We start from the raw sequence: 18220 nt of genomic DNA, 5'->3' as shown, positions 1-18220 counted from the left end.
TTAATTACACATGTTAGTCATTGCTCCTAAAGGTACAGATTTTATTTTGTTTTTATATTTATCATTGTATTTATTTTATATTTTGACATCAGGAGATGTTATACAGTTCTGTATTGCCTTTTATTGATTGTGATTGAAACTCTTTCTTATTATTTATTTTAATATTTTCAAGACATTCTTTTTAGTTGTACAGCTTATTTAACCTTTTTGCTTGACATCAGCCATTATAAATAATATGGCCATCTCTGTGTGTGTGTTACTGTTTGTGGTTTGTTTTTAACTGTGTAATACAGTTAATAATTCCAAATGTTAGAGTTCCTTATTTTCATACCAAAACTTGCACTACTGTTAAAAAGAAATAACAGCAAAAAAAAATTATGCATTTGGGACTTTTTTTTGCTTTTCCTTGTTGTACCGAAACCGTACCGAACCGTGACCCCCAAACCGAGGTATGAACCGAACCGTGACTTCTGTGAACCGTTACACCCCTAAATATCACATCAAATAAATATTTTATTTTAAAAAACTGTTTCTTTACAAGTCCATGTGTGCAAAGTGTCTATTCTGAGAGGCTAGTTGTGAGACATGTTTCAATGAGTTTCAGAGATATTACTAATCTTTTCAGCATCTGTTGAGCTGCCTCTTATTGCATTCTGAACTGATTCAATCCCTGCTTTTTTCTTTTATGTGCAAGGCTTAATTTTCTTGACCTGATCAGCTTTTGAATGCCATCAGTTCCCTTAGGCTCTGTTTGATTCTGCTTGTCTTTTTTGGCGAGACTCTATAAAATGCTTCAAGTTGCTTTATCAACATGAACACATTTCAATATAATGAGCCAATCTGCTTTGTTTGTTCTCTGAGAGGGAAGCTTTGCTTTAGTTTTCAGAGATCTGATTGTTTATGTATAGGGCAAAAATAAATGTTATTCGGTGCAAGTATCACAGAATGATTGCTAAGATGGCATTCTCCCATTTTTGCTAGGCCTACTGCTATTCTTTGACGCCAAAGTACGATGTATAATAGTTTGAATAAAGATGTTACTTATGTCGGTGAGAAAATAGACACTTATCACTAACATGTTTTTGTACTTGCTGATGACAGTGGTAGCTTGACTTGTGCTTTTATCCGTGCAGTTTGATTCCATGGTTAGTCAGTAATAGTAATCATTACACAGACTTACTGCTACACAGAGCACATTTGGGAGCAGAGCAAATATGAGGTTGAGATGATGAATAAACAAAGACAAAGTTCAGCAGCTCTGATCAGTCTTATAAAAGGGAAGTCTCCCTCTGACCTGCCTGTGCTTCCCTCGGCTTCAACCAGGAGAAGGTAAGTAAAAAGATTCAGAGAGCTCATATAACATGTTTATGTAAACACGTTTGAATACTCTTTCAAAAGTGAAAAACTATGTTTGACATCATATGTGTGAGATGTCCCTGTGTACACCGGAATTGGAAAATATGTAACATCTGCAACGTGTTACAAATGTAAATGTAGAGTTGTTAAAAATTACTATTTGTATCACTCTTTTGATGTATTATTTTAAATTCGGGATTTTTTAAAACGATCTCATTTTGTATACTATTTATCAAGAGTTTAAAGTATAATGTCATGAGTTTAACATTCAGAAAAATCTACACATTTTCTGTGTTGTAAATCAAATGTCATTGACAGTAACTGAACAACCCACCTACTTATTAGATTATCATCAAATAAAAATATTCAAATTTAAACGTGTTTTAAGCCCTGATTGGTGCACAGACACACATGACATTTGCTTTCTAAATAAACCAGTATTCTCAAAACCAATTAAAAAATAAATGCAAAGAATTTGCTAAACATGGCGTGTACAGTAGGAACCTCTTCTTTGTCATTAGAGGGTTAGGGAAATATGTGTAAGGCTTTTAGAACAATATCTTTAATGTAGCTTCTAGGAAAATCAGTCGACTAATGTTTCTCATGTACAAACATTTCTTCTTCTTTGCCTTGCTATTGGATTGTAGATAGTAATGGGGGACATAGAGGGGAAAACAGGCCGCAAAGGTCAGTTTTGAACTCTGGAGGGGCGCCTGCTAAAGAGGCAGGCCCCCCTCCCAGCAGCAAATATTGTGTAATCCAAATTAACAATGTACTTTTGAACTTTGGTCTTAGGTCACAATGATGCATGCCGCCTTGGGGATATGGATCTTATCAGCAGTGATCTGCGTGGGGAGAGGAGATCACCATTATGGCCACAGTCAGGGAGACCAGAACACCGGACCTGAACCCAGCGCCGCCAGCCTCTCTCTGGTGAATTCAGCAAACAAACAGTTCTCCTTTGAATTGTACAGCAAGTTAGCAGCTCATGCTGACTCAGCGGGAAAGAACATCTTCTTCTCCCCAATCAGTGTGTCTCACGCCTTGGCTGCCTTGTCCGTAGGAGCACGGAGTATGACCCACAGTCAGATATTCAGCGGCTTGGGTTTCAACAGCACCCTCTTGACACAGGAAGAAGTTAATCAAGCTTTCCATAAACTTCTAGAAGAGACAAACAGCCCATCTCAGAAAGAAGTCAGCGAAGGGACTGCTGTATTTATAGACAACCGCCTCAAACCAAAGCCTGAGTTCCTGGAGACCTTGAAGCAGTCCTACTTTGCAGAGGGGTTCAATGTCGACTTCACCCAAACCGCAGAAAGTGCCAATACCATCAATAAGTATGTGGAGGACAAGACTAACGGGAAGATAGCGAAACTTGTCGAGGGCTTGGATCCAAGCACAGTGATGTATCTCATCAGCTACATCTACTACAAAGGTATCAGGTTTCATGAGAAGAAGAAGATCTAGGGCGACTGTGGCATTGAGGGAGTGCGGTCGTCTTTCAACCAGAAGGTTGTGAGTTCGATACCAGCCCGTGCAGTCAACATGTCGATGTATCCTTGGGCAAGATACTTAACCCTGAGTTGCTCCCGATGGCATGGCCAACGGTGTGTGAATGTTAGGTCCTAGTGGTACTGCTCTGTATGAATGGGTGTGAATGGTGAATGACATGTAGTATGTAAAGTGCTTTGAGGGGTCGTAAAGACTGGATAAAGCGCTATATAAGTACAGTCCATTTACCATTTATCTGTTTTTTGTTTTTTTCCTACACATTTAGGGCTGCAACCCCGAAGCAAAACAGCATTTTTCAATCTATTCATTCAGGGCTGTTTTGCTTTCACACAAAAATCCACATTTATTTATTATTTATTCATTTTACTTACTTTTGCATCTGTAGATTTCTCCTGAATCCATTTAGACTTCATCATGAATGTGAATAATCAAATACAAAAAAATTTGAAAAATATGTCATACAGTAAATAAGTGTCATAATGTAAGTAATCAACTTGTTGATTCCAAAGTGACATTGTTTATTTTAATATTTTTTACGCCATTCACTCTTAGCGTCTTGTGACTTATGCTTACACTTTGTCTCTTTGAAGGTAGTAAACTCTAGATTATTTTTTGTCATACTTTGAGCCAGAAATCTCCATTTCACTAGCAATTACGTACACCAAAGTTTTACTCCGATCTATATTCTGAAGGTTTTAACAGAGGGGTTTGTTCTTAGTTATAGCCTGGTCTATGTGATTCCTAAAAACATCGCAACATATTATTTCTCCCAATATTTTCCTCTTTTAAACCCTTTATTACTTGGTTAAAATGTTAACCACAACATTTGTTTTACTACCTGCTCATCATCCAACAGGAACTTGGGCGACTCCATTTGATGCAATGCTAACCAAGGAGGATATCTTCAATGTGGATGACAACAACAAGGTTCGAAGACGCAGCATTAATCCAGAATGGTTTTGAGTCTCATTAAATATAGATAATTGAGCATCCTTGTATGTGTGTCTTTTCTGATCCAGACACCTCATGTTTGATATTTTCCCAGGTTGCAGTCCAGATGATGAACATGGAGGACACTTTTGATTCCTATTACGACCAGGCAATCAACACGTCAGTCCTCCACCTGCCCTTCAACAGCACTTACTCCATGCTGCTGATGTTGCCTGACGACATGGCAACGCTGGAGTCGGCCATTTGCCCAGGGCATGTCACCAAATGGCTGAAGTGGATGAGGCGAAGGTTTGGACAATTCTAAAATCATCATCAATTTCTTGGTTTCTAACATGGAAGGTTTGACACTGTAAAAAACTCAGCTGTGTCCTGGTAGATCAGTTATTTCTGTCAGATCATAACTTATTGTTTGCCTATTTCTCATTTTATTTTAGGAGATATGATGTCTTTATTCCAAAGTTCTCCATCAAGACCTCCTACACACTGAACGATGAGCTGATCTCAATGGGAATGACCGACATGTTTAGTGATCTTGCAGATTTGACTGGCATTTCAGAGGGGCATAAACTGGCAGTCTCAGACGTAAGGTCACATATTTCACACACATTTTCTTCCCTACATTACATCCATCTAACTTTATCTCTGTTTCACTGCAGGTTGTGCACCAAGCTACCCTTGATGTCGATGAGGCCGGAGCCACTGCTGCAGTAGCCACAGGCATCGGCATCACACTTATGTCCTTCCAGAGCATCCCTGTCTTGAAGTTCAATCGTCCATTTATGGTTACCATCGTTGAACGCATCACAGAAAACATCCTTTTCTTGGGCAAGATCATCAACCCGAAAATCTGATGGGATAAGCAGATTTGACTTGAGCACAGCAGTGACATCACATATAAAAAACCCTAAACAAAATGTTGTTCTTTGGTCTTTATTTTGTGTTGCAGAAACAAAGAGTATTTGTTTTAGTTTGTGAAGGTCAAATTAGGCTGGGATGAAAATATTAGCAACAGCTATCAGCTTTTATTACACATGCAATAAAATCAGAGACTTTGTAGATCATTTATTAGTTTATCCTCTAACTATCTTTTCTGCAGTTTCTTCCTAAAAAAAAACATGTTTTCATGGCAGAACACTTATTTCTATATTTCTCTCATATATATATATATATATATAAAACCTTTTTTCTAAGATGTTTAATACGTGTGGTGTATGTGCTACCGAAGAGGATATTTATTGTTAAGAGAATAATACAAAACATTGATTTATTATGAATTAGGCATATTTATTGCAAATTATTGGTGAATTTAGGACGAATCTATAGACTCTTAATACATATAAAATTAACAATTAGGTGTGTATTTTTTGATGTTTTTACGGTAGTTTGCAATAGTATTACAAATGAAGTACTATATGGTTATGTTGTGTTTGTACTATAAATATATTTTAATTCTATTACTGTCGTGCTTTAACTTGGGTAAGATTTTTTAATTTAGTATTTTTGCTTCTAAGCAAGTATTTCTACTCTACTTCTACTTTTTAAATTTTTAAATTGTAAAAATATCTAAGTTGCCAACTTATTTCCTCCATATTCTGTTTGCCTGTAGTCTCCTCGTGGGGCTGTGGGTGGCAGCAACGCACCTTGTGTAGTCTGTTCTGCGGGAATTAACAAATCCCACGAAGAAGAAGTTTTTCGTGTTTTGATTGGACGGCTGTAAGTTTGTTTCAGACATGGCCGAAACAACGGGAGAGGGACCTCAAGGAGCACCATTTTTTGACAAAGACAGAATTCAAAACAGCCCCGAGGAAGAGGCCAAGCTGGAGAGGAAGCATTTCTGGAGAATAATCGATGCTTTTAGATTGTACAGGTATAACAGTGCTTAAAAACAAAGTACCATCCAAGTGACCGTTTTTATCAACAAACGTCCGTTGTTCCGGATTAACTGGTTCCCCGATCAACTGGTTGACAGATGTGGAGGCGTGGCCTTCGACTGAAATACACATTTCGATCGCTTCTTCTGTCGTTTACATAAATCTTTTGGTATATTAGGCTTCGATAGGAACACTTTTATGCACATTCAGTACCAGTGTGTGAGGTTGTGGTTACGATGGCGATATCCGGACGCGAACAGCGAGGACTACACAAATAAAAACGAGTTGACATGGGGATGTCTGTTCAAAACATTGCGAGCTCCAATAAATCATTTAAACCAGCTATTGTTGCCAGACTAATTACTGAATATCGTTCTTAATGTGATACCAAGTCCATCTGAGACCTGTGTACACCTTCAGACAGCCTCCAAGTGAAGCACACGTTGTTTACTCACAGTTTGAAAGCAGCGTGGAGAAGTCTTCAGCTGTGTTAAGTTGTGATCCGCTCGAATACATCATTAAAACCAGCTATTGTTGCCCGACTTATCACTGAATATCGTTCCTAATGTGATACCAAGTCCATCTGAAACATGTGTACACCTTCAGACAGCCTCCCAGTGAAGCGTACGTTGTTTACTCAGAGTTTGAAAGCAGCGTGGAGAAGTTTTCAGCTGTGATAAACTGTGATCCTCTCAGGTAAACTGTGATTCGCTCAGGGTCAACTGGGATCCACCCATGGGAAAATGGGATCCGCCCAGGTTAAACTGTGTTACGACTTCTGTCGCTGTGACCAGCGATCATGTTTAATATGAAAGACACACACATCTACATGCCTTATAAAAACGGCATTCTGCAGCACTCATCCAGATAACATGCTGTTAACTCGTTTTGCAAAGATAGCAGCAGAAATGTCATTGCTGCATGTGCAGGGATATTAGACTTTAAAATGCTGATGGGTCATTAATGTTGGTCTCGGCAAACAATATTAGGAATCCTTTATTCAAACTACATAATATTCAGTGTCCATCGACATGAAAATAACAAAAAAGTTCATGCTGGACTCAAACCCGAGTCCCAACAGCAAAAGTCACTCCAGCCCTGCGCGTTATGAGTGCGCCACAGATCAACACGAGGTATCGAACCACCACACTATAATATTTTACATTAATCTTGTTAAAAAGTTCCAGAAAAATGCAACCCGACCATCATTTATAATGTGAGCGAATGTACACTTTAAGCCATATAATATACATATTATAATATAGTATAGCCTACTGACTGAGGTCTGTATCAAGCCTCATTAAGACCCACCGAGATCAGATATCCTAGTTTATCAGCCTGCGAGCCCACATTATGTTGTGATAAGTGTTAGTTTTACATATAAGTGTGTTAAGGTTAATCTAAAATATTATAGTGTGGTGGTTCGATACCTCGTGTTGATCTGTGGCGCACTCATAACGCGCAGGGCTGGAGTGACTTTTGCTGTTGGAACTCGGGTTTGAGTCCAGCATGAACTTTTTTGTTATTTTCATGTCGATGGACACTGAATATTATGTGGTTTGAATAGAGGATTCCTAATATTGTTTGCCGAGACCAACATTAATGACCCATCAGCATTTTAAAGTCTAATATCCCTGCACATGCAGCAATGACATTTCTGCTGCTATCTTTGCAAAACGAGTTAACAGTCACATGTTATCTGGATGAGTGCTGCAGAATGCCGTTTTTATAAGGCATGTAGATGTGTGTGTCTTTCATATTAAACATGATCGCTGGTAGATAGCCACAGAAGTCGTAACACAGTTTAATCTGGGCGGATCCCATTTTCCCATGGGCGAATCACAGTTTACCTGAGAGGAACAGTTTAACACAGCTGAAGACTTCTCCACGCTGCTTTCAAACTGTGAGTAAAGAACATGTGCTTCACTTGGAGGCTGTCTGAAGGTGTACACAGGTCTCAGATGGACTTGGTATCACATTAGGAACGATATTCAGTGATAAATCGGGCAACAATAGCTGGTTTTAAGGATTTATTCGAGCGATCAGAGCTTAACACAGCTGAAGACTTCTCCACGCTGCTTTCAAACTGTGAGTAAAGAACATGTGCTTCACTTGGAGGCTGTCTGAAGGTGTACACAGGTCTCAGATGGACTTGGTATCACATTAAGAACGATATTCAGAAATAAGTCTGGCAACAATAGCTGGTTTAAATGATTTATTGGAGCTCGCAATGTTTTGAACAGACATCCCCGATCAACTCGTTTTTCTTTTTGTAGTCCTCGCTGTTCGCGTCCGGATATTGCCATCGTAAGCACAACCTCACACACTGGTACTGAATGTGCATCAAAGTGTTCCTATCCAGCCAAATATACCAAAATATGTATGTAAACGACAGAAGAAGCGATCGAAATGTGTATTTCAGTCGAGGCCACGCCTCCACATCTGTCAACCAGTTGATCGGGGAACCAGTCAATCCGGAACACCGTTAGCATATGATTACAGTAAAGGACAGATAACAAGGTTGGGAGGGAAGGTTGCTAACTGATAATTGCATTTGTATGAAATAATTGGCTAGTGTTTATTATAGTCATCTTGTGTAAACAGCTATTGATGGCATTTATTTCCTAATGTTCTGACTTTAGCTCCAATCCTGTCATGGCACCACATTTTCAACATGTTCCATCCTATCTCCCTTAACACTTAAAATATACATAATTTAGTGTAGCAATCATATTTAAAGATAACAATTGTACTAATGAATAAAGGAACCATTTCGACCAGACTGTAGAAACACACTGCCTCCATAAGCAGTCCTAAACCCATTTTCTTCCTAGATGAGTGACCTGTGTTATCCCTCTGGGCACTCCTGACATGACACATCTTGTGAATCGTGAATTTAATTATGTCTTGTCTTTTTACCAGGGTCAACGTCCAGGAGCAGGTCAAGCGTGCCGAGCGTCAGTTTCTGAGCCTCCCGAAGCACCACCAGGATTTGCTGCCAGATGTTTTGTCCAACCTGGCCCGGATCAGCCAGTGTGCGGACCACAACCAGGGCATTATGCAGGCCATCATTCACAACAGCCTCCACATGTTTGAGAACATTGAGTACGGCGAGAGGGTAAGCTTTACTTCACCAGTTAGTATACATATAAAGTGTTCAGCTTGATTCAGTATGCATCATTAATTCCATTGGGGCGATTTCTACAGGCATGTAGAGAAGTACATTAACAATATTATACAACAGATGTGAAAGGCAAGGAGCCAACTCTCCACATTTGTGAAATGATAAAAATAATTGATAATCTTTGGGTAAAAACACTACACATTAAAACAATTATGATATGAAGAAGAAAAAACATTTTGTAGAGTGCATTAAAGATTATCATTATCTTCATTATACATTTGGGCTGTAATTTACAACTATTGTTATTATTGTCTCATCATCTGTCGACTATTTTATTCATGAATTCATTAGGTTTGTGGTAGAAAAAGGAGTTAAAGGTTGTTCCATGTTTTCCAAAGTCACTGAGATAACTATACGTTCTATTTACTGTCATAGAGCAGTTATGACACTAGAAAATAATCTCATTTAAGAAAGGGGAACCAATTTGGCAACACATTTTTAGTTGACAACTATTTGAATAATCCTTGTAGCTTTGTTTAAAAATGAGATAGAGGTCTGTATTTGAATCATTATGTAGTGCTGCATTTGAGATTTCTGCTGTGATCTTTTTTAATAAAAACATTTCCCCCTCTATTTAACTTCCAGGAGGATCCGCGGAAGGTGCGTCCCTCTTCAACGTTTGACATGGACAAGCTTAAGTGCACCATAAAGCAGTTTGTCAGAGACTGGAGCGAGACTGGCCGGAAAGAGAGGGAGACCTGCTACAAGCCGATCATCCAAGAGATCCAAAAAATATTCCCAAGCGACCAATGGTAGGAAACATTCATGCTTACCCACCGCACACCTGCATGCATGTCAACACATACCAATATGTGGATACTAAATGATACAAGCTAACATTTTTATTTTCTTCACGTAATAATATTTTGTTGTCATTTTGATGATTTGACTTACTCCATGTTTTCCATGTGATATGTGCATTTTGTACATTTTATTATGTCAGTGATGTATCTAAGGTGAGCGTGCTGATTCCGGGCGCTGGACTCGGCCGTCTAGCCTGGGAGATAGCACGTCTGGGTTACATCTGCCAAGGCAACGAATGGAGCTTCTTCATGCTCTTCTCTTCAAACTTTGTTCTCAATAGGTACAGTATTCACTGCCACTTCCAGCTTCCTTGACACAACATTTAGGGACTATAACCTCACACATAATTCTACATCTTAACCTTGTCAGTGATCACAAATTAAATCATGTTTCATATTAAATAGTTTGGCAGTGCATTCTGCCCTCCTGCTATGTTGAATACCATTTACATCCATCCACTTGTACATTTGGACTGCTCTATTCAGGTGTGAAAACGTGAACTCTCTGACCCTGTACCCCTGGATCCACCAGTTTAGCAACAACAAGAAATCCTCCGACCAATCACGACCAATCACATTCCCCGATGTCAACCCTCAGAGCTTGCCACTAGATGCAGACTTCTCCATGGTAGCTGGCGACTTTGTGGAAGTGTACAGGGACCCAGGTCAGTAGCAGCTGTGTGGACGTTTTTCCAATTTTTCAAATGGTCTTTCAGGCAGAGCTTTCTCCCATATTGTATGTTTCCGCAAGCTCAGCAAAACATTTGTATTTTTTGTATGTATAAAAATGTTTTGTACAATCTTGCAAATCTTGTTATTTCTAGCTTCAATTAACCCAGAAAATATTTCGGATTATGTTTCATTATTAGGATACACTTTACAATTACCCCAAACAAAACTGACCATCCCAAACTGTTCTGTAAATGAATAATAATTTATCATTGCCGCATTGTGCACTTCGCAGCATTATTCAATGTGATCATGTTATAATATATTTTCTTCTTGGGTTAGATTCCTGGGACTGTGTGGCTACCTGCTTCTTTATAGACACAGCTCATAATGTCATTGAGTATGTGGAGACTATCTGGAAGATTCTTAAGCCTGGTGGAGTGTGGATCAACCTGGGTGAGTCAAGTTTTGTAAAAAAATTAAATAAACATATATCTTTGTAAACTTTACAGACAAATACAATTATTTCTATGTGTAGAGAACAAGGTATTTGGACTGGTTAAAAATGTTTACCACCATACACTTGCAAGTAACATATGTTTACATTATATCATAATTGGTTTTCTATCAACTTTTGCATGTATTTACTTATGTTCCTACTTTGCTCAGCTTAGTTCAAAGCTTAAATTGGGCAATTGTTGCGTTAAAGCTGCAGAACGTTCTGCTATTACGCTTCACTTCAAAGCATTACTAATGCCATATATTGTTTAACTTTTATCTGCAAATGAAAGAAAATAACACAACAGAATGTCACTGAATAGGATGTACATGCATGTTAACCTTGTGGGTTACATTTTTATATTGAAATTAAAGTTGTATAAAAAAAAAGGTTTTACGGTTTGGGTCTCAGTAAACTTATTTCAGAGTTTAAATTCAATGTTTCTTCAGGTCCGCTGCTGTACCACTTTGAGAACATGGCCGACGAGCTGTCAGTTGAACTTAGCTACGAAGACATCAGGACAGCGATTGTCAACTATGGCTTCCATATAGAGGTAAGCAACAAAGGAGTTTTATTTATATTCATGGCTAAGCATTATGTTTGTCTTCATACATCTTGTTCCAGTTGTAAAATAGTATTTCTATTTGTGCTGCAGGTGGAGAAGGAGTCAGTTCAGACCACATACACGGAGAACGACCACTCCATGTTGAGATACATTTACGACTGCGTCTTTTTTGTGGCACGAAAACCTGCAGACGTGTACTGTAACGGTCGAGAAGAAGAAGATGACCATCTACAGAGCACCCCACCGGCTGCTAAGTCTCCACGACGAGAAGGTACTGACACCATGACGTGACAGGAAATCATTTGGCAAAAACAATTAACTTAGAGGCATACAACCATTGACTGAGCGAAGACGAGACCAACAAAAAGAAAAAGGATAAAGAAGGAAAAAAAGCAGTGGACTAATACTTTCTTTTTTTCTGATTCATTTGGAAATCACCTTTTCATCTAAAACATGGAAAACCATCTAAATACTCCACATCTCTTTCTACCTGGGTTTGAGGAGTCATTTACACTTGTTTGCCTTTTGCTTAAGTTGCTTGTGTTCCAGCTTACACTGCCTGCGCTCTTACTAATTCTCATTTCCATTGACTTTCACTGCCTGAGTGTGTGTGTGTGTGTGTGTGTGTGTGTGTGTGTGTGTATGTGTGAGCATTAGCTTTTGAAATATATATTTATTTTTTCACATATGGTGCCAATTACTATGTCTACCTTTTCATATTCATAATCAGTCAAGACTGAAAATGTAATCCAAACAGTTTTCAGCTTTTCAAGAACATGTTGTTTTAAACTTCACTTTCATCGACTTTCCCGGTTTCTAATCACAATTTTTAATAAAGCCAAGTATTTCAAAATGATACAAACCCAAGCATAGCTGCACTAAATTGCAGCTCTTGTACAAATTTAAAAAATATGTATTTAATTTAAATGTAGGAGCAAGTACAACAATACAACCAATAAACCTTTTTTTTTTTAACAGCAGACTTTTTGTCATCGTAGGAAAGGTGCAGGTACAGGCGTTTGTAAAATAACTAATGGTTTGTAAGTTGTGACAGTGTATAAGCATGCACAATATCTGGACCGTAAAAGAAGCTAAATGGAACTCAGCCCCCTTAATTGTATGCTTCCTATGTGTCCTTGAAAGTTTTCTTTTAAATTTGAGGGGAAAAACATCAAGGCCTTGAAAGTTTAAGCTGTCTGCATGCGTCTCCATCTGTTACGTCGTTCTTTAACATGCCACCTGCCTTGAGCAATTGCGAACGTAATCAACCTTGATCCGTGTTTATGCTGTGCTGGGTGCCTGAAATGGAAGGAATTGGGCCTTGAAATTCCTTGAATTTAGTGTTTAAGGAAGCATTGGAACCTTGTTATTTACACCTGTCTCTTTTGTTTAAGGTTCAAAAAATGTAATCAATGGATGTGAGACTGGAGATTTTTACAAGGGTTGGGGGCCACGATGGGAGGACTTATTCCCATTTATTACTACATTTAAAAAAGTATTTGCCTCAAAATATACTTGAAGTACCAAAAGTGGCCCATTTCAGAATGTTACATGGGACATTTTCTGTCTTGCCTATGAAATTACCATAGACTGTATATATAAAGGAAATTACACACAATCCATGCCCAAAATCTCCTCCTCCTCCTTCTTGTTGACCAATCATAAACATATTTTTAATAACAGTAATTTTACAGTGAAAGTGTGTCCCTTAACATGTGCCCAACCCTGTTGAGTACAACATGACATTAAATAAATGACAACAAATATAAAATAGTCTCCGTTTGAAATGACAGTTTTCAGATTATATATTTGTTAAATACGCAATTCATTTTGTATTGCTTTTTATTCTTAATGTTTTTAATAGTGCTACTTTATCGCTTCAACTCTTGGCAAAAATGTTCACAATCAGGTTTTGAGTCTGCCCATCTCTTTTTATGAATATAAAAGTTCTCCAAAAATAAGATTTACAGCACAAAAAAAACGTACTCTTTGTTAGGATCATGGAGGATGATGAGCATGAATGTACCGCCACCATGGATGACCGCCACAGGAAGAGGGGAGGCGGTGGGCGGGGATAGAATGCGGTGCTATACTCTGATTGGTCAAGCAATAAATACACTTCCGGTACTTTTTGTTGTGCGACTGAAGCATGGAGTGAAGCCACATCCTTGCTAGTAACAATATCAACTTCCCACGTGTTTTTGGTTTATTGCGATATACTATTGTGCGCACATAGCTTACGTTAATGGCGAAGAGACGCGCCGACGACACAATTCATTACGAGGCTCCATCTAAAAAGTGTTACAGTTCCCTGAGCAGCGCTGACCTGCAACTGGATAACATGGATCCCACCGGTGGGGGTGTGAGCGACACAAAGAGGCCGCATTTCTTCGAGGACAACGAGAAACAAGAAGCAGCGGCTCTTAATCGCAAACCTACGCACTTGTGCGACACCATGAAGCACGCAGCTAATGTTTCGACCGTGCAGAGTTCTGGAAGATTCCATGAACCTCACAGCTCCAGCGCGCTCTCAAACTCCAAGAAACGACCTCGAGGTGACTGCGCGAGTTCAGAGACTGTTCTTCCTAAAGCTGATGATAAAGTAAGTTAATGGCAACATCGAAAGTGTGCAGATGGTGGGTTTCTTTAGGGAAAGTGTAATGGAAGTAAATGTCCACTAGATGTCTCCATTTACCCATTATATCGCTCATCTGGGCATTAGATCTGAGTATTTTACCAAACTTAAGTTAACAGATAGTTACAACAGTACTCAACATTGATTACTAGAAAACGTCAAAACAATTGTTAAACTTTTTTTTTTACAATTTTAACTTTAATTCAAATTGTAATAGATGAACAGAATGAATGTTATATTATACATTTAAGCTTCTTTTATATCAAAAATGATATATTCAGCTTTTTTCCCTTTGCAAAACCATCATCTTGAGTAACTATACTTCAATTAAAAACATGTTTCAGTAACTGCCTACAATTTTGTAATTTAAGTATGCGGCTACTTTCTCCATCACTGTGTCTGAGCTGGTTAAATGTATGGTTCAGATTTGGTGATCTCACAGATGACGGCAAGTCTAAACAATTGTTTGTATTGCTTTGCCCATTTCTCCTGATCTCATTCCCTTTCTTTCTTTTTCTCAACACGCTCAGGCGGATGAAGACCCCAACACTGAAGACTGCTCTTTCAACTGCTTCCAGTACTGGAGGGTCCCCTTGCTTAAACTCGACCTCTCACTGCTGGAAGATGCCAATGAGAATTCCCAGAGCGGAAAAGACGAGTCAAAAGTCAAAGACTCTTCTCCCTATGCCATGGAAACTTGAAAAGGACAGGAGCAAGCTAGTCTGCTCTCCTCTGTCCGTACAACAGCAGTCAAGCGTGGTGATGAAAGGGGATGCTTTTGAGCATAGAAAGTTGTACGCATCCAGGTGAGATGCAACAACCTTAAGTCTCAGACTGCCAAAGTTCAGTGATATTCTGTAAGTGAGCCTCGTGCAGGTTTAAGACCCCACTGAGCTGCAAAAATACTCGTGGTGACCAAAATTGTGGGGAAGTGCATTTTGATGGAGAGGTTGCCTGTGCATCCTCAAATTGTAGATTGATTTTAAAGTTTCTACAGATTTGTATGAACAATATGTTGGACTGCCTTGGGTACAATTGTGACTTAGGCTTTTGGTTTTGTGTATACCTACCTTGCAAACCTGGTATTGGAACACAACAGTTCATATTATAATCATTCTATAATATCTTTCAAAGTGTACTCTATGTAAGTCATTCCTAAATTGCTGTTTGTAGATCATGACTAAATTGTAGATGTTGGATAGATTTTCTAAAACACCTTATTAAAGGCTTTAGTGTATGCTGTATTTGTATGTGACTGACACACTATCACTTGTCCCAGCCATCTGTGTTCATTGGAAATATAATGGTTTTCTTATACTGTGTGATTATGTTTGTTTTTTCAATATTAGTGGCAGTGCCATTCCATCCACAAAAAAATTAATCATAAAAATCCTAAAATTAAATATAATCTGTAATAACCTAAAATGTAGAGTGACATAGACAAATCTAACCATACAATTAAAATGTCTTTAACTAGAATAAAATGTCAGGAACTGAAATCTCATCCACATAGGTATTCAATGTTGTTCTGTAGACAGTTGGATTAAATAGTGAGTGATGTGAATTTGCTATGATAAGGGAAAATGCAGTACTTTACATACAATTATCTGTAGAAAACATCATTTAACATTAAGTTACACATATTATAAAAAATACTAGATTTTGTGGATATATTTGATTAACATTTGTGATTATAGTAAATGGCAGCTCTGACCACAATATCCTGATTGATACATTGATGTGATGCAGGGAAGACCTATTGCTTAATTAAAAAATGTAATCCATTATTATTATTATTACTTGAAATCACATACTAAATCGTAAAATGGGTAGGCACTAAACACTGATTGAGTTTGTATAGCACAGTACGATGTAAATGTGATTTTGAACACAGCCATTGTCGTGCTGAAAGGTGAACTTTATCCTCAGTCTCAGGTGACATGCGCTCTATTGGTTTTTCTTCAAGGATTCCTCTGTATTCAGCTATAATCACCTTTCCTCAATTCTGACCCCTGTCCCTGCTGATGAGAAGCACCTCCATAGCATGATGTCGCTGCTACCGTGCTTCACAGAGTGATGAGAGGCTTCTCAATTCTTACATTTCCCCTCCTCGACTGGAGCAGAGGAGAGAGGAGGGGAAGCAGCAGACGTTTAAAGAAATGAGAACTCCTCTCCTCTGAGCGGTCAAATTAAAGCGACGTCCGTTCATTATTACGTGGCAACAGCTGCATCAGCTGTCGAGTGTTTTGTCATAGCACTGTATTTTATCATCTCTGTTAGATCAGCTGAACATTGTTCCCCCACATATTTACTTAGAATTCATTGAGAGTGCGGTATAATGAGACAATAACAGGCACAGATGCGGACACACACACAAATATATTTATATAAATATATACAATTTAAAGTATGAGAGCTCAGCACTCTCATAATAACGTAACACAATCAGAGACTGGATATATCCCCCATCCCCCCCCCCCCCTCTCTCTCTCTGGTCGCTGACATGGGGAATTGAAATTACGGGCCAAAAGTTGTATTTACAAGTAGCCTATTAAAAGTAAGCAGAGGACACCAAACCAACTGAGACCGTCTGTCCGCCGCATCTACGCACAGTACAACACACACTGTACCACACACACCTACAGCTCCTAAAGCATATCAGGCTACAGCCGTTGTGTATTTTATTATGTGAAGCACTAAATGGTCTTAGAAAAATATCGACTTTTTGTTTGTAGTTATCTAGCCTACTAAACTAAAGCAAATAAAGAGAGTAGGCCTGTTATACTCAGTGATATATATTATACACACTGCTCTGCTTTCTGCACGGACCTCACAGCTGTTCTCTCTGGAAACATGGCGACGCGATGAGAGCAGTTTCTAAAATAATATCCAGGGGATGCATGCATTGGCTGAGATAAGTCCGGCCGTGCGTCACGCCTCCACCGTTCCCGGAAATGCATCCGCGGAGGAGCCGTGAAGGAACCATCAGTGTATCCTCGGTTATAGCTCCTCCAGAGAGCCTCCTCGATCCTCGGTCCTCGGTGTGCATTTAGAGAAATGAGATGTCCTTCAAAATGGCGCGCTGAAATTCATTTCCGGGTCACTACCGGAGGACCGAGGAGTCGAGGAGGGGAAATTTGAGTATTGAGAAGCCTCTATGGTATCAGCCAGAAGAGCAGTACCCGGTGTTGGCCATATAGTGCTTAGAGAACCCTTTTCCTCTCACTATTCCAATCCCTTAAATGCCACCTGGCAAACTCAAAGCAGGCTGTCACGACCTTTCTCAAGAGTTAGGGCTGCTCGATTATGGCAAAAATCATAATCTCGATTATTTGGGTCAATAATTGATATCACAATTATTAAAACCGATTATCCATTTACTTTGAAAACATCAATTTATTGGAGAAAATGTGTACAGTATGTTTTTAACAGTTGATTACCCTGAACTGTAAGTATAATTCAACTGAAAAACCAATAATTTAAAAAAAATCGTTTTATTTCGTAATCGTTGCAAACCATAATCGTAATTGCGATTAAAATACGATTAATTGAGCAGCCCTATCGCATGGCCGTATCTACCATTGAGGTCACCGAGGTCCGGACCTCGGTAATATTTTCCGAGCTGTGTGTATAACAAAACTTGTGAAATAATTACACTAAACGGGGTTCTTTGTAGTACTTCCATTTACTGACCATGGGGGCGCTGCATAACTACGTAGCCTCGATTAAAGCAAACAGAAGAAGACGACATGTATCAACAAATCACCGCAGCCCGGACTTGTACCGGAGCAGCGGAGGAGTGATGAGGTATCTAGAGATCTGAGTCCAGCGGGCTGCTTGTGTTTCTGTTCATCAGGACATCATATGAGCAGCAGATCCTGTGTGAACGCTCTACGTTAGTCAGTGGACGTCCGACAACATGCACACTAACTTATATTGCAGCTATAGGCTATACTTTGGTTTAAATTGCGTGAATAAACTAGCTAGAGAGCTAAAGTTAATTACATTCATCCAATGTCAGAAGGATTACCTTTTAACAAACGTTGTAATGCTTTTATTTTTATTTCAATTTGAGTAAAACATCGAAGATATAACCAGTGGTGTAGTGGGGATTTTTTTACTGGGGGGACGCTATTTTAATTAGGCAATCCCAAAGAGAGATAGTCCTAAATTTT

General features: G+C 38.9%; 4 protein-coding genes across 4 annotated transcripts in view; all 4 read left to right on the top strand.

Annotated features, from left to right (window-relative positions):
• Positions 1-1038: 1038 nt before the first annotated feature.
• On the top strand, positions 1039-4733 carry LOC117543907 (serpin A3-5-like). Its single transcript, XM_034212549.1, has 6 exons — positions 1039-1329; positions 2152-2791; positions 3725-3795; positions 3914-4107; positions 4254-4401; positions 4476-4733. Exons 2-6 carry the CDS (start codon positions 2158-2160, stop codon positions 4668-4670), a joined length of 1242 nt encoding a protein of 413 aa, XP_034068440.1. The 5' UTR covers positions 1039-1329; positions 2152-2157; the 3' UTR covers positions 4671-4733.
• A 798-nt stretch (positions 4734-5531) lies between these two features.
• Positions 5532-9849, top strand: LOC117544022 (carnosine N-methyltransferase-like). The gene is made up of 4 exons (XM_034212791.1): positions 5532-5686; positions 8613-8808; positions 9460-9626; positions 9831-9849. Exons 1-4 carry the CDS (start codon positions 5550-5552, stop codon positions 9832-9834), a joined length of 504 nt encoding a protein of 167 aa, XP_034068682.1. The 5' UTR covers positions 5532-5549; the 3' UTR covers positions 9835-9849.
• Positions 9850-10705: 856 nt separating this feature from the next.
• trpm6 (transient receptor potential cation channel, subfamily M, member 6) overlaps positions 10706-18220 on the top strand; it is a 40442-nt gene continuing 32927 nt past the window's right edge. The window contains exons 1-3 of the mRNA XM_034212786.1: positions 10706-10802; positions 11295-11398; positions 11501-11681. Of these exons, the coding sequence (XP_034068677.1) occupies positions 11631-11681 (51 nt within the window). The 5' untranslated portion in view covers positions 10706-10802; positions 11295-11398; positions 11501-11630. The remainder of the gene's footprint in view (positions 10803-11294; positions 11399-11500; positions 11682-18220) is intronic.
• wu:fa19b12 (uncharacterized protein LOC560551 homolog) lies at positions 13516-15362 on the top strand. Its single transcript, XM_034212790.1, has 2 exons — positions 13516-14012; positions 14576-15362. The coding sequence occupies exons 1-2, from the start codon at positions 13656-13658 to the stop codon at positions 14744-14746; spliced, it is 528 nt and encodes a 175-aa protein (XP_034068681.1). The 5' UTR covers positions 13516-13655; the 3' UTR covers positions 14747-15362.

This window comes from Gymnodraco acuticeps, unplaced genomic scaffold (genome assembly GCF_902827175.1).
Source record: "Gymnodraco acuticeps unplaced genomic scaffold, fGymAcu1.1, whole genome shotgun sequence".
NCBI classification, from domain to species: Eukaryota; Metazoa; Chordata; class Actinopteri; order Perciformes; family Bathydraconidae; genus Gymnodraco; species Gymnodraco acuticeps.
The sequence above is the reverse complement of the archived record's forward strand: the minus strand, read 5'-3'. Positions and strand labels throughout refer to the sequence as shown.